Below are 17,413 nucleotides of genomic sequence, written 5' to 3' on the forward strand. Positions count from 1 at the left end.
ACTGAGGATAGAGTGTCCTCATGTACCTATACTGAGGATAGAGTGTCCCCATGTACCTATACTGAGGATAGAGTGTCCTCATGTACCTATACTGAAGATAGTGTCCCCATGTACCTATAGTGAGGATAGAGTGTCCCCATGTACCTATACTGAGGATAGAGTGTCCCCATGTACCTATACTGAGGATAGAGTGTCCCCATGTACCTATACTGAGGATAGAGTGTCCTCATGTACCTATACTGAAGATAGTGTCCCCATGTACCTATAGTGAGGATAGAGTGTCCTCATGTACCTATACTGAGGATAGAGTGTCCTCATGTACCTATACTGAGGATAGAGTGTCCTCATGTACCTATACTGAGGATAGAGTGTCCACACGTACCTATAGTGAGGATAGAGTGTCCCCATGTATTTATGTTTCATCTACTAATAAGAGGTTTATTTGGGTTATACGTAGAGAGTTCTGTACACAGTTATAATCCATCAGGTCCCTGACATCACATTTGTCATTGGCTTCCATGACTTTGGCCATCTGAGGGGGTCATGTGTCTCCCCAGGAGAGACCAATGGGTTTGTTTAGGGAGTCTTTTAGGCCATGCTCTCTGGTGGAAAAAAAGTTTGCAAAGCAGCAATCCTTAAGAAAGAGAAGAGCTTGCTCTCTAGTGCCACCTACTGGAAGCACCAAACGAAATCATGGATAATCAGCCAAACCATAAACTTCTCCATCTGTAGGCATATGTTACAGGTTCTTGCCCCTCGGCAGTACGGGCTGGGTGAGAGGTCTGGGACTGATGGGGGTTAGGTTCTCCTTAGGGGGGAAGCAGGCTGGCGTAGTGCGTTATTACGGGTTAATGGAGTAACTTCTATAAACTTTCTTCACAGATGGAGACCAATTACAAGACTTCTCACTGGATTCATCAACAGGAGTCCTCTCAACAACGAAACCTCTGGACCGGGAGTCAGTGTCGGAGTACGGGATGACCATATTGGTGCAGGATTCAGGCAATCCACCCCTCAGTGCCTCCACAACTATCACAATCTCTGTGCTCGATCTCAATGACAACACCCCCACTTTCTCAGAGCCATCTTTCCATGCAGAGGTTGCCGAGGACGCCCCTGTTGGTAGTTTAGTTCTCAGACTGACAGCTCTTGATCCCGACTATGGCCACAATGGCAGAACCACATTCCATCTCTCTAATGGGACCCAGGGGGCTTTCCATATTGACCCTCTTACTGGACACATCACAACAGCCATCCAGCTGGACCGTGAGCGGCGGGCGGCATACACCTTCTTGGCTTGGGTAATGGATTCTGACCCATCTGGACCGCGCAGTGCAGAAACCAGCGTGACTGTTATAGTAAAGGACGTCAACGACAATCCTCCAACATTTTTACGAAGCCCGTTTCACCTGAATCTGTCTCGTAACACCCCCATCAAGAGGACTTTGGCTGCCATGAGAGCCGAAGACAAGGACGCCGGTGCCAATGCTTCAATCTTATACAGGCTGGCACCACATTCGGGAACAGGACGCTTTTCTGTAGATCCTTACACCGGTGAAGTACGTCTGCTGGAACCTCTGGATGGCATGAGCCCGCGGGAACGCACAGTTTTTGTACAGGCCTCAGATCTGGGTGAGCCTCCGCTATCCTCTACTGCTGTCCTGGTTATACATGTCCGTGAGGAGGCAGCACGGGGTCCGCGATTCCCAAGGGAGGCCAATGAGTTCAGCTTATCAGAGAACAGTCAGCAAGGTAAGTGTGTGGTTCACTGTGGGGAGTGCGCATGTGGATTACAGGTCAACTATGCGTATATGAAGAACCATATGGCCGTCCATTTACTGTAGAACCTCCTAAAATAACCTATTGCAATAGAACACCCCCATCTAGAGTAGATTTTTTGAGGGGTCTTCATTTCTCTTATTTTCTGTGCATATTGGACCAACCCATAGAATATAATTTCGCAGGAAGGATATACCATATTTTATTCACAAACTGGCCACCATTGTAAGTGGACATTGCTAGCGATAACTAAGTCTTAGTCAGAGGCCCCTTTTATATTTGTGCATGAAGTGCCGGTCCTGACCCTCCTGTATTCTTATAGTACTGCCTGATCCTCCTGTATTCTTATAGTACTGCCTGATCCTCCTGTATTCTTATAGTACTGCCTGATCCTCCTGCATTCTTATAGTACTGCCTGATCCTCCTGCATTCTTATAGTACTGCCTGATCCTCCTGCATTCTTATAGTACTGCCTGATCCTCCTGTATTCTTATAGTACTGCCTGATCCTCCTGTATTCTTATAGTACTGCCTGATCCTCCTGCATTCTTATAGTACTGCCTGATCCTCCTGCATTCTTATAGTACTGCCTGATCCTCCTGTATTCTTATAGTACTGCCTGATCCTCCTGTATTCTTATAGTACTGCCTGATCCTCCTGCATTCTTATAGTACTGCCTGATCCTCCTGTATTCTTATAGTACTGCCTGATCCTCCTGTATTCTTATAGTACTGCCTGATCCTCCTGTATTCTTATAATACTGCCTGATCCTCCTGTATTCTTATAGTACTGCCTGATCCTCCTGTATTCTTATAGTACTGCCTGATCCTCCTGTATTCTTATAGTACTGCCTGATCCTCCTGCATTCTTATAGTACTGCCTGATCCTCCTGTATTCTTATAGTACTGCCTGATCCTCCTGTATTCTTATAGTACTGCCTGATCCTCCTGTATTCTTATAATACTGCCTGATCCTCCTGTATTCTTATAGTACTGCCTGATCCTCCTGTATTCTTATAGTACTGCCTGATCCTCCTGTATTCTTATAGTACTGCCTGATCCTCCTGTATTCTTATAGTACTGCCTGATCCTCCTGTATTCTTATAGTACTGCCTGACCCTCCTGTATTCTTATAGTACTGCCTGATCCTCCTGTATTGTTATAGTACTGCCTGATCCTCCTGTATTCTTATAGTACTGCCTGACCCTCCTGTATTCTTATAGTACTGCCTGATCCTCCTGTATTCTTATAGTACTGCCTGATCCTCCTGTATTCTTATAGTACTGCCTGACCCTCCTGTATTCTTATAGTACTGCCTGACCCTCCTGTATTCTTATAGTACTGCCTGATCCTCCTGTATTCTTATAGTACTGCCTGACCCTCCTGTATTCTTATAGTACTGCCTGATCCTTCTGTATTCTTATAGTACTGCCTGACCCTCCTGTAATCTTATAGTACTGCCTGACCCTCCTGTATTCTTATAGTACTGCCTGACCCTCCTGTATTCTTATAGTTCTTCCGGTCCTGATCCTTCTGTATTCTTATACTACTGCCTGATCCTCCTGTATTCTTATAGTACTGCCTGATCCTCCTGTATTCTTGTATTACTGCCGGGCCTGATCCTCCTGTATTCTTATACTACTGCCTGATCCTCCTGTATTCTTATAGTACTGCCTGAACCTTCTGTATTCTTATAGTACTGCCTGTCCTGATCTTCCTGTATTCTTATAGTACTGCCTGATCCTCCTGTATTCTTATAGTACTGCCTGATCCTCCTGTATTCTTATAGTCCTGCCTGATCCTCCTGTATTCTTATAGTACTGCCTCATCCTCCTGTATTCTTATAGTACTGCCTGATCCTTCTGTATTCTTATAGTACTGCCAGTCCTGATCCTCCCTTATTCTTATAGTACTGCCTGATCCTCCTGTATTCTTATAGTACTGCCTGATCCTCCTGTATTCTTATAGTACTGCCTGATCCTCCTGTATTCTTATAGTACTGCCTCATCCTCCCGTATTCTTATAGTACTGCCAGTCCTGACCCTCCTGTATTCTTATAGTATTGCCGGTCCTGACCCTCCTGTATTCTTATAGTACTGCCTGATCCCCCTGTAATCTTATAGTACTGCCTGATCCTCCTGTATTCTTATAGTACTGCCTGATCCTCCTGTATTCTTATAGTACTGCCTGATCCTCCTGTATTCTTATAGTACTGCCTGATCCTCCTGTATTCTTATAGTACTGCCTGATCCTTCTGTATTCTTATAGTACTGCCTGATCCTCCTGTATTCTTATAGTACTGCCTGATCCTCCTGTATTCTTATAGTACTGCCTGATCCTCCTGTATTCTTATAGTATTCCCTGATCCTCCTGTATTCTTATAGTACTGCCTGATCCTCCTGTATTCTTATAGTACTGCCTGATCCTCCTGTATTCTTATAGTACTGCCTGATCCTCCTGTATTCTTATAGTACTGCCTGATCCTGATCCTCCAGTATTCTTATAGTACTTTCTGATCCTCCTGTATTCTTATAGTACTGCAGGATCCTGTTGTATTCTTATGGTACTGCAGGATCCTCCTGTATTTTTTTAGTACTGCCTGATCCTCCTGTATTCTTATAGTACTGCCTCATCCTCCTGTATTCTTATAGTACTGCCACTCCTGATCCTCTTGTATTCTTATAGTATTGCCGGTCCTGACCCTCCTGTATTCTTATAGTACTGCCTGATCCTCCTGTATTCTTATAGTACTGCCTGATCCTCCTGTATTCTTATAGTACTGCCTGATCCTTCTGTATTCTTATAGTACTGCCTGATCCTTCTGTATTCTTATAGTACTGCCTGATCCTCCTGTATTCTTATAGTACTGCCTGATCCTCCTGTATTCTTATAGTACTGCCTGATCCTTCTGTATTCTTATAGTACTGCCTGATCCTTCTGTATTCTTATAGTACTGCCTGATCCTCCTGTATTCTTATAGTACTGCCTGATCCTTCTGTATTCTTATAGTACTGCCTGATCCTCCTGTATTCTTATAGTACTGCCTGATCCTCCTGTATTCTTATAGTACTGCCTGATCCTTCTGTATTCTTATAGTACTGCCTGATCCTTCTGTATTCTTATAGTACTGCCTGATCCTCCTGTATTCTTATAGTACTGCCTCATCCTCCCATATTCTTATAGTACTGCCGGTCCTGATCCTTCTGTATTCTTATAGTACTGCTTCATCCTCTTGTATTCTTATAGTACTGCCTGATCTTCCTGTATTCTTATAGTACTGCCTGATCCCCCTGTAATCTTATAGTACTGCCTCATCCTCCTGTATTCTTATACTTCTTCCGGTCCTGATCCTTCTGTATTCTTATACTACTGCCTGATCCCCCTGTATTCTTATAGTACTGCCTGATCCTCCTGTATTCTTGTATTACTGCCGGGCCTGATCCTCCTGTATTCTTATACTACTGCCTGATCCTTCTGTATTCTTATAGTATTGCCTGATCTTCCTTTATTCTTATAGTACTGCCTGATCCTTCTGTATTCTTATAGTACTGCCTGTCCTGATCTTCCTGTATTCTTATAGTACTGCCTGATCCTCCTGTATTCTTATAGTACTGCCTGATCCTCCTGTATTCTAATAGTCCTGCCTGATCCTCCTGTATTCTTATAGTACTGCCTCATCCTCCTGTATTCTTATAGTACTGCCTGATCCTTCTGTATTCTTATAGTACTGCCAGTCCTGATCCTCCCTTATTCTTATAGTACTGCCTGATCCTCCTGTATTCTTATAGTACTGCCTGGTCTTCTGTATTTTTATAGTACTGCCGGTCCTGATCCTCCTGTATTCTTATAGTACTGCCTGATTCTTCTGTATTCTTATAGTACTGCCAATCTTGATCCTCCTGTATTCTTATAGTACTGCCTGATCCTCCTGTATTCTTATAGTACTGCCTGATCCTCCTATATTCTTATAGTACTGCCTCATCCTCCTGTATTCTTGTAGTACTGCCAGTCCTGACCCTCCTGTATTCTTATAGTATTGCCGGTCCTGACCCTCCTGTATTCTTATAGTACTGCCTGATCCCCTTGTAATCTTATAGTACTGCCTGATCCTCCCTTATTCTTATAGTACTGCCTGATCCTCCTGTATTCTTATAGTATTCCCTGATCCTCCTGTATTCTTATAGTACTGCCTGATCCTCCTGTATTCTTATAGTACTGCCTGATCCTCCTGTATTCTTATAGTACTGCCTGATCCTGATCCTCCAGTATTCTTATAGTACTTTCTGATCCTCCTGTATTCTTATAGTACTGCAGGATCCTGCTGTATTCTTATGGTACTGCAGGATCCTCCTGTATTTTTTTTAGTACTGCCTGATCCTTCTGTATTCTTATAGTACTGCCTGATCCTGATCCTCCAGTATTCTTATAGTACTTTCTGATCCTCCTATATTCTTATAGTACTGCAGGATCCTGCTGTATTCTTATGGTACTGCAGGATCCTCCTGTATTTTTTTAGTACTGCCTGATCCTCCTGTATTCTTATAGTACTGCCGGTCCTGATCCTCTTGTATTCTTATAGTACTGCCGGTCCTGATCCTCCCTTATTCTTATAGTACTGCCTGATCCTCCTGTATTCTTATAGTACTGCCTGGTCCTTCTGTATTTTTATAGTACTGCCTGATCCTTCTGTATTCTTATAGTACTGCCTGATCCTCCTGTATTCTTTTAGTACTGCCTGATCCTCCTGTATTCTTATAATACTGCCGGTCCTGATCCTCCTGTATTCTTATTGCACTGCCTGATCCTTCTGTATTCTTATAGTACTGCCTGATCCTCCTGTATTCTTATAGTACTGCCTGATCCTCCTGTATTCTTATAGTACTGCCTGACCCTCCTGTATTCTTATAGTACTGCCTGATCTTTCTGTATTCTTATAGTACTGCCTGATCCTCCTGTATTCTTATAGTACTGCCTGATCCTCCTGTATTCTTATAGTACTGCCTCATCCTCCCATATTCTTATAGTACTGCTGGTCCTGATCCTTATGTATTCTTATAGTACTGCCTCATCCTCCTGTATTCTTATAGTACTGCCTGATCTTCCTGTATTCTTATAGTACTGCCTGATCCCCCTGTAATCTTATAGTACTGCCTCATCCTCCTGTATTCTTATAGTTCTTCCGGTCCTGATCCTTCTGTATTATTATAGTACTGCCTGATCCTCCTGTATTCTTGTATTACTGCCGGGCCTGATCCTCCTGTATTCTTATACTACTGCCTGATCCTTCTGTATTCTTATAGTATTGCCTGATCTTCCTTTATTCTTATAGTACTGCCTGATCCTTCTGTATTCTTATAGTACTGCCTGTCCTGATCTTCCTGTATTCTTATAGTACTGCCTGATCCTCCTGTATTTTTATAGTACTGCCTGATCCTCCTGTATTCTTATAGTCCTGCCTGATCCTCCTGTATTCTTATAGAACTGCCTCATCCTCCTGTATTCTTATAGTACTGCCTGATCCTTCTGTATTCTTATAGTACTGCCAGTCCTGATCCTCCCTTATTCTTATAGTACTGCCTGATCCTCCTGTATTCTTATAGTACTGCCTGGTCCTTCTGTATTTTTATAGTACTGCCGGTCCTGATCCTCCTGTATTCTTATAGTACTGCCTGATCCTCCTGTATTCTTATAGTACTGCCTGATCCTCCTGTATTCTTATAGCACTGCCTCATCCTCCTGTATTCTTATAGTACTGCCAGTCCTGACCCTCCTGTATTCTTATAGTACTGCCTGATCCTCCTGTATTCTTATAGTACTGCCTGATCCTCCTGTATTCTTATAGTACTGCCTGATCCTCCTGTATTCTTATAGTACTGCCTGATCCTCCTCTGTATTCTTATAGTACTGCCTGATCCTCCTGTATTCTTATAGTACTGCCTGATCCTCCTGTATTCTAATAGTACTGCCTGATCCTCCTGTATTCTTATAGTACTGCCTGATCCTCCTGTATTCTTATAGTACTGCCCGATCCTCCTGTATTCTTATAGTACTCCCTGATCCTCCTGTATTCTTATAGTACTGCCTGATCCTCCTGTATTCTTATAGTACTGCCTGATCCTCCTGTATTCTTATAGTACTCCCTGATCCTCCTGTATTCTTATAGTACTGCCTGATCCTCCAGTATTCTTATAGTACTGCCTGATCCTCCTGTATTCTTATAGTACTGCCTGATCCTCCTGCATTCTTATAGTACTGCCGGTCCTGATCCTCCTGTATTCTTATAGTACTCCCTGATCCTCCTGTATTCTTATAGTACTGCCTGATCCTGATCCTCCAGTATTCTTATAGTACTGCAGGATCCTGCTGTATTCTTATGGTACTGCAGGATCCTCCTGTATTCTTTTAGTACTGCCTGATCCTCTTGTATTCTTTTAGTAATGCCTGATCCTCTTGTATTCTTATAGTACTGCCGGTCCTGATCCTCCCTTATTCTTATAGTACTGCCTGATCCTCCTGTATTCTTATAGTACTGCCGGTCCTTATTCTCCTGTATTCTTATAGTACTGCCGGTCCTGATCCTCCCTTATTCTTATAGTACTGCCTGATCCTTCTGTATTCTTATAGTACTGCCTGATCCTCCTGCATTCTTATAGTACTGCCGGTCCTGATCCTCCTGTATTCTTATAGTACTCCCTGATCCTCCTGTATTCTTATAGTACTGCCTGATCCTGATCCTCCAGTATTCTTATAGTACTTTCTGATCCTCCTGTATTCTTATAGTACTGCAGGATCCTTCTGTATTCTTATGGTACTGCAGGATCCTCCTGTATTCTTTTAGTACTGCCTGATCCTCCTGTATTCTTATAGTACTGCCTGATCCTTTTGTATTCTTATAGTACTGCCAGTCCTGATCCTCCCGTATTCTTATAGTACTGCCTGATCCTCCTGTATTCTTTTAGTACTGCCTGATCCTCCTGTATTCTTATAATACTGCCGGTCCTGATCCTCCTGTATTCTTATTGCACTGCCTGATCCTTCTGTATTCTTATAGTACTGCCTGATCCTCCTGTATTCTTATAGTACTGCCGGTCCTGATCCTCCTGTATTCTTATAGTACTCCCTGATCCTCCTGTATTCTTATAGTACTGCCTGATCCTTCTGTATTCTTATAGTTCTGCAGAATCCTCCTGTATTCTTTTAGTACTGCCTGATCCTCCTGTATTCTTATAATACTGCTGGTCCTGACCCTCCTGTATTCTTATAGAACTGCCTGATCCTCCTGTATTCTTATAGTACTGCCTGATCCTCCCATATTCTTATAGTACTGCCGGTCATGATCCTCCTGTATTCTTATAGTACTGCCTGATCCTCCTGTATTCTTATAGTACTGCCTGATCCTCCTGTATTCTTATAGTACTGCCTGATCCTCCTGTTTTCTTATAGCACTGCCTGACCCTCCTGTATTCTTATAGTACTGCCTGATCCTGATCCTCCTGTATTCTTATAGTACTGCCTGATCTTCCTGTATTCTTATAGTACTGCCTGATCCTCCTGTATTCTTATAGTACTGCCTGATCCTCCTGTATTCTTATAGTACTGCCGATCCTGATTCTCCTGTATTCTTATAGTACTACCGATCCTGATTCTCCTGTATTCTTTTAGTACTGCCGGTCCTGATCCTACCTTATTCTTATAGTACTGCCTGATCCTTCTGTATTCTTATAGTACTGCCTGATCCTCCTGTATTCTTATAGTACTGCCTGATCCTTCTGAATTCTTATAGTACTGCCTGATCCTTCTGTATTCTTATAGCACTGCCTGATCCTCCTGTATTCTTATAGTACTGCCTGATCCTTCTGTATTCTTATAGTACTGCCTGATCCTTCTGTATTCTTATAGTACTGCCTGACCCTCCTGTATTCTTATAGTACTGCCTGACCCTCTGTATTCTTATAGTACTGCCTGATCCTCCTGTATTCTTATAGTACTTCCTGATCCTCCTGTATTCGTATAGTACTGCCTGATCCTCCTGTATTCTTATAGTACTGCCTGATCCTCCTGTATTCTTATAGTACTGCCTGATCCTCCTGTATTCTTATAGTACTGCCTGATCCTCCTGTATTCATATAGTACTGCCTGATCCTCCTGTATTCTTATAGTACTGCCGATCCTGATCCTCCTGTATTCTTATAGTACTGCCTGATCATCCTGTATTCTTATAATTCTGCCGGTCCTGACCCTCCTGTATCCTTATAGTACTGCCTGATCCTCCTGTATTCTTATAGTACTGCCTGATCCTCCTGTAATCTTATAATTCTGCCGGTCCTGACCCTCCTGTATCCTTATAGTACTGCCTGATCCTCCTGTATTCTTATAGTACTGCCTGATCCTCCTGTATTCTTATAGTACTGCTAGTTCTGATCCTCCTGTATTCTTATAGTCCTGCCAGTCCTGACCCTCCTGTATCCTTATAGTACTGCCTGACCCTCCTGTATCCTTATAGTACTGCCTGACCCTCCTGTATTCTTATAGTACTGCCTGATCCTCCTGTATTTTTATAGTACTGCCTGATCCTCCTGTATTCTTATAGTACTGCCGGTCCTGACCCTCCTGTATTCTTATAGTACTGCCTGATCCTCCTGTATCCTTATAGTACTGCCTTACTCTCCTGTATTCTTATAGTACTGCCTGATCCTCCTGTATTCTTATAGTACTGCCTTACCCTCCTGTATTCTTATAGAACTGCCGGTCCTGATCCTCCTGTATTCTTATAGTACTGCCTTACCCTCCTGTATTCTTATAGTACTGCCTGATCCTCCTGTATTCTTATAGTACTGCCTGATCCTCCTGTATTCTTATAGTACTGCCTGATCCTCCTGTATTCTTATAGTACTCCCTGATCCTCCTGTATTCTTATAGTACTGCCTTACCCTCCTGTAATCTTATAGTACTGCCGGTCCTGATCCTCCTGTATTCTTATAGTACTGCCTGATCCTCCTGTATTCTTATAGTACTCCCTGATCCTCCTGTATTCTTATAGTACTGCCTTACCCTCCTGTATTCTTATAGTACTGCCGGTCCTGATCCTCCTGTATTCTTATAGTACTGCCTGATCCTCCTGTATTCTTATAGTACTGCCGGTTCTGATCCTCCTGTATCCTTATAGTAGTGCCGGTTCTGATTCTCCTGTATTCTTATAGTCCTGCCGGTCCTGACCCTCCTGTATTTTTTCCCTTAATAGGCTCAGTGGTTGGATCAGTGAAGGCCGCACACAGCGGGGGCTCCTCTGGGAAAATAACCTACAGCATCCTGAGCGGAAATGAAATAGGAGCATTCAGCATCAGCCCAAATACAGGTACAGCCCTAAAGCTACACTTCACCATACTAATAGCCATAGCAGAGAACCCTACACCGATGACTCTACACAATATAATCCTTATCAGACTATTGGCCATAGCAGAGACCCCTACACTGATGACCCTACACAATATATTCCTTACCATACTAATAGCCATAGCAGAGATCCCTACACCGATGACCCTACACAATATAATCCTTACCATACTAATAGCCATAGCAGAGATCCCTACACTGATGACCCTACACAATATAATCCTTACCATACTAATAGCCATAGCAGAGATCCCTACACCGATGACCCTACACAATATAATCCTTACCATACTATTGGCCATAGCAGACATCCCTACACTGATGACCCTACACAATATAATCCTTACCATACTAATAGCCATAGCAGAGACCCCTACACCGATGACCCTACACAGGATAATACCCACCATAGTAATATTCAGAACAGTGATTCCTACACAATATAATCTTTACCATACTAATAGCCATAGCAGAGACCCCTACACCGATGACCCTACACAGGATAATACCCACCATAGTAATATTCAGAACAGTGATTCCTACACAATATAATCCTTACCATACTAATAGCCATAGCAGAGATCCCTACACAATATAATCCTTACCATACTAATAGCCATAGCAGAGACCCCTACACCGATGACCCTACACAGGATAATACCCACCATAGTAATCAGAACAGTGATTCCTACACAATATAATCCTTACCATACTAATAGCCATAGCAGAGATCCCTACACATATGTCCTCATTCTATTCACGTTACCGGCCAATAACCCTATATGGAGTACTATCCCAGAAGTCTGTAGTGTACATTGTATATATACTGTATAACCCTTCTGCTCTTTACCCCAGGGCAGATCACGGTGCTGCAGCCGACATTACTGGACTTTGAAGCTAACCCGCGTCATAAGCTGGTCATCCAGGCAGAGACCACGCAGCATTACGCCTTCACCGCGGTCACCATCCTATTGCAGGATGCCAATGACAACACGCCCCGCTTTCAGCTTCCTTCCTACACGGCTTACATCCGGGAAGGTCTGGCTGGCGGGAGTCTCCTTATACAGGTAAACATCATGGAGGTGAGGTAACAGAGGTTATAGCACTTTGCACCCACTTAATACACCACTGTTATGTCTCCAGGTTCTGGCTGAAGATCCTGACCAAGGAATGAATGGACAAATCACCTACACATTTGAGCAGTTCCAGCCCATGAGGGATCTGTTTCGCATCGATCCTCAATCCGGCGTAGTTACTACAGCTGTTATTCTAGACCGTGAGATCTGGTCTGAGGCTCGGTGAGTGCACGAAGATAATGTACTATATACACTGCTCAAAAAACTAAAGGGAACACTAAGATAACACATCGTAGATCTGAATGAATGAACTAATCGTATGAAATACTTTCGTCTTTACATAGTTGAATTCGCTGACAACAAAATCACCAAAAATTATCAATGGAAATGAAATGTATCAACCCATGGAGGTCTGGATATGGAGTCACACTCAAAATCACAGTGGAAAACCCCACTACAGGCTGATCCAACATTATGTAATGTCCTTAATACAAGTCCCAATGAGGCTCAGTAGTGTGTGTGGCCTCCACGTGCCCCATATGACCTCCCCGCCTGGGCATGCTCCTGATGAGGTGGAGGATGGTCTCCTGAGGGATGTCCTCCCAGACCTGGACTAAAGCATCCGCCAACTCCTGGACAGTCTGTGGTGGATGGAGCGAGACGTCCCAGATGTGCTCAATCGGATTCAGGGGAACGGGCGGCCAGTCCATAGTATCAATGCCTTCCTCTTGTAGGAACTGCTGACATAGTCCAGCCACATGAGGTCTAGCATTGTCTTGTATTAGGAGGAACCCAGGGCCAACCGCACCAGCATATGGTCTCACAAGGGGTCTGAGGATCTCGGTACCTAATGGCAATCAGGCTACCTCTGGTAACACATGGAGGGCTGTGCGGCCCCCCAAAGAAATGCCACCCCACACCATTACTGACCTACCGCCAAACCGGTCATGCTGGAGGATGTTGCAGGCAGCAGAACGTTCTCCAAGGTGTCTCCAGACTCTGTCATATGTGCTCAGTGTGAACCTGCTTTCATCTGTGAAGAGCACAGGGCCCCACTGGCAAATTTGCCAATCTTGGTGTTCTCTGGAAAATGGCAAACATCCTGCACGCTTTCGGGCTGTAAGTCCAACCCCCACCTGTGGACGTCGGGCCCTCATACCACCCTCATGGAGTCTGTTTCTGACTGTTTGAGTGGACACATGCACATTTGTGTCCTGCTGGAGGTCATTTTGCAGGGCTCTGGCAGTGCTCCTCCTGGTCCTCCTTGCACAAAGGTGGAGGTAGCGATCCTGCTGCTGGGTTGTTGTCCTCTTACGGCCTCCTCCATGTCTCCTGATGTACTGGCCTGTCTCCTGGTAGCGCCTTCATGCTCTGGACACTACACTGACAGACACAGCAAACCTTCTTGCCACAACTCGCATTGATGTGCCATCCTGGATGAGCTGCACTACCTGAGCCACTTGTGTGGGTTGTAGAATCCGTCTCATGCTACCACTAGAGTGAAAGCACCGCCAGAATTCAAAAGTGACCAAAACATCATCCAGGAAGCATAGGAACTGAGAAGTGGTCTGGTCACCACTTGCAGAACCACTCCTTTATTGGGGGGGTGGTATGCCTCAGGGGGTGTAGGGTAGTTGGGGTGTTGCTGTAGTATATAAGGGGTTAATTTAACCCTTGTCGCTCATGATGCCAGGGTGAGGGTTAAAACTCTGAGGTAATGCTGGGCCTATCGCCACCCTTCCCAAGAGCGATTGGTGAGTGCAGAATAATTAATTGTCCACAACCAGTGCTTAGCTGAAAACTTGTAGAAACTTTACTGAAGATTTTCTGTAACATGCAGCAGTAACAACAGTCCAGATAACAGAGTCTATATACAGCTGAGCAGCGATTGACAGGTGGTTGGGACCTTGTAAGTTCTCTTTAGTTTAGGAGGATTTTTGTAGCATAGATCCGCTGGATTTAGGGTTAGGTTTAGGTCCAGTGATCTTGCGGAGATAGCGGGGAATGAGAAGAACTCAGTCTTTAGCGTAGGCCGAGGCCGCAAGGCTTAGGCCTAGTAATTGTCTTTGGAAGTTGCGGGGGTCCTACCTCATCCAGAGTCAGCAACCCAAGAGAGCGATTAATGGCTGCAACTCCCTTATATGGGCAGGGCCTGAGCGGTTTTGGATTGGTCCATAACAGCTGTCACTCACCGTTACATTGCATTGTGGGTGAACACCTGACACAAGAACCACCAAAGGTCCTTTAGTAAACCATAGAGTTCTGTAAACAAAGTCACATGACCCGTAGGTCCTGCGACGCTAACAAGGTAGGCATCTTAAATATACATATTTACACTTTTATTTACACGAATTTTAGCTAACTGAGGGGTGACGAGGGGTTAACTAAAGAAGAGGACCCCCACTGTTCCTAGGGACTCTGACTTCAGGGACCCCACCACAAGGTACGGTATGAAATACGGTACCGGGACACCACAGGGGTGTCTTGCTAATTGCCTATAGTTTCCACGTGTTGTCTGTTCCATGTGAAATTGATTGTTAATCAGTGTTCTTCCTGAGTGGACAGTGGGATTTCACACAAGTGTCAGGGACTTGGAGTTACAATGTGTTGTTTAAGTGTTCCCTTTATTTTTTTGAGCAGTGTATTACGAGGTTAGCGTAAACAGTCAATACTTACCCCATCCAGATGTCTACTATTATTATTCATGGTGTGACTACTCATTAGTCATGGTGATTGCCTTGTGATCTTTATATAAAATGTAATTTTAGATGGAGGAAATGGAGTAATAATGTTTCCTATCACATGTCCCAAGTCACATGCAGGAGAAGCTGCTGCCAAAATTACTACAAGGAGTCATCCAGGGAGGGGTCAAAAAAGACCCCGAGGAGACTGGCAGCTTCTCCAGAATGAGGTCAGTACAAGAGACAATGGTGGGTGTGATGGATAAAGGTGAGCACTACGCCATGAAGACATCATTGCTCACATCAGTTATAAACCTCTGGAGAAGCCTCAAGCCAAATGGAGAATGTTCGGTGGTCAACGAGGGGCCCAGTATGTTGACTGTAAAACTAGTAACACCATAATCATATGAGGAGGAGGAGGAGCAGCAGGAGAAGAAGAAGGAGGAGCAGCAGGAGGAGGAGAAGGAGGAGCAGCCGGAGGAGGAGAAGGAGGAGCAGCAGGAGAAGAAGAAGGAGGAGCAGCAGGAGGAGGAGAAGGAGGAGCAGCCGGAGGAGGAGAAGGAGGAGCAGCAGGAGGAGGAGAAGGAGAAGCAGCAGGAGGATGAGAAGGAGGAGCAGCAGGAGGAGGAGCAGCAGGAGAAGAAGAAGGAGGAGCAGCAGGAGGATGAGAAGGAGGAGCAGCAGGAGGAGGATAAGGAGGAGAAGCAGCAGGAGGAGGAGAAGGAGGAGCAGCAGGAGAAGAAGAAGAAGGAGGAGCATCAGGAGGAGGAGGAGAAGGAGGAGGAGGAGGAGAAGCAGCAGAAGGAGGAGGAGGATAAGGAGGAGGAGGAGGAAGACTGCTTCTAAAGAGGAACATCGCTGCTCGGCTTCCACTGATAATAACCCCGGATGATCTGGAGCAGTGTGGAGAAAGTTCTATGGATTAAGGGGTCAGAAATGAGGATCTATGGACATGTACAGTATATCTGCTGTAGATCCAGTATACACCAGTAACTCATCATACATGGAGGAGATCTATGGACAGGACCAGTATATCTGCTGTAGATCCAGTATACACCAGTAACTCATCATACATGGAGGAGATCTATGGACAGGACCAGTATATCTGCTGTAGATCCAGTATACACCAGTAACACATCATACATGGAGGAGATCTATGGGCAGGACCAGTATATCTGCTGTAGATCCAGTATACACCAGTAACACATCATACATGGAGGAGATCTATGGACAGGACCAGTATATCTGCTGTAGATCCAGTATACACCAGTAACACATCATACATGGAGGAGATCTATGGACAGGACCAGTATATCTGCTGTAGATCCAGTATACACCAGTAACACATCATGCATGGAGGAGGGGATCTATGGACAGGACCAGTATATCTGCTGTAGATCCAGTATACACCAGTAACACATCATACATGGAGAAGATCTATGGACAGGACCAGTATATCTGCTGTAGATCCAGTATACACCAGTAACACATCATACATGGAGGGGATCTATGGACAGGACCAGTATATCTGCTGTAGATCCAGTATACACCAGTAACACATCATACATGGAGGGGATCTATGGACAGGACCAGTATATCTGCTGTAGATCCAGTATACACCAATAACACATCATACATGGAGGAGATCTATGGACAGGACCAGTATATCTGCTGTAGATCCAGTATACACCAGTAACACCATCATACATGGAGGAGGAGATCTATGGACAGGACCAGTATATCTGCTGTAGATCCAGTATACACCAGTAACACATCATACATGGAGGGGATTTATGGACAGGACCAGTATATCTGCTGTAGATCCAGTATACACCAGTAACACCATCATACATGGAGGAGATCTATGGACAGGACCAGTATATCTGCTGTAGATCCAGTATACACCAGTAACACCATCATACATGGAGAAGATCTATGGACAGGACCAGTGTATCTGCTGTAGATCCAGTATACACCAGTAACACCATCATACATGGAGATCTATGGGCAGGACCAGTATATCTGCTGTAGATCCAGTATACACCAGTAACACATCATACATGGAGGGGTTTTATGGACAGGACCAGTATATCTGCTGTAGATCCAGTATACACCAGTAACACCATCATACATGGAGATCTATGGACAGGACCAGTATATCTGCTGTAGATCCAGTATACACCAGTAACACCATCATACATGGAGATCTATGGGCAGGACCAGTATATCTGCTGTAGATCCAGTATACACCAGTAACACATCATACATGGAGATCTATGGCCAGGACCAGTATATCTGCTGTAGATCCAGTATACACCAGTAACACATCATACATGGAGGAGGAGATCTATGGACAGGACCAGTATATCTGCTGTAGATCCAGTATACACCAGTAACACATCATACATGGAGATCTATGGGCAGGACCAGTATATCTGCTGTAGATCCAGTATACACCAGTAACACATCATACATGGAGATCTATG

The 17,413-nt window shown here is 44.3% G+C and overlaps 1 protein-coding gene across 4 annotated transcripts in view; it reads left to right on the forward strand.

Annotated features, from left to right (window-relative positions):
* The window catches only part of DCHS1 (dachsous cadherin-related 1), a 114,640-nt gene that overhangs the window by 72,726 nt on the left and 24,501 nt on the right, over nucleotides 1-17,413 (forward strand). For all 4 annotated transcript variants that reach the window (XM_056552940.1, XM_056552942.1, XM_056552941.1 and 1 more), the window contains exons 14-17: nucleotides 883-1,752; nucleotides 11,019-11,132; nucleotides 12,026-12,237; nucleotides 12,314-12,468. In XM_056552940.1, the coding sequence (XP_056408915.1) occupies nucleotides 883-1,752; nucleotides 11,019-11,132; nucleotides 12,026-12,237; nucleotides 12,314-12,468 (1,351 nt within the window). The remainder of the gene's footprint in view (nucleotides 1-882; nucleotides 1,753-11,018; nucleotides 11,133-12,025; nucleotides 12,238-12,313; nucleotides 12,469-17,413) is intronic.

This window comes from Hyla sarda, unplaced genomic scaffold (assembly GCF_029499605.1).
Source record: "Hyla sarda isolate aHylSar1 unplaced genomic scaffold, aHylSar1.hap1 scaffold_214, whole genome shotgun sequence".
Lineage (NCBI taxonomy): Eukaryota > Metazoa > Chordata > Amphibia > Anura > Hylidae > Hyla > Hyla sarda.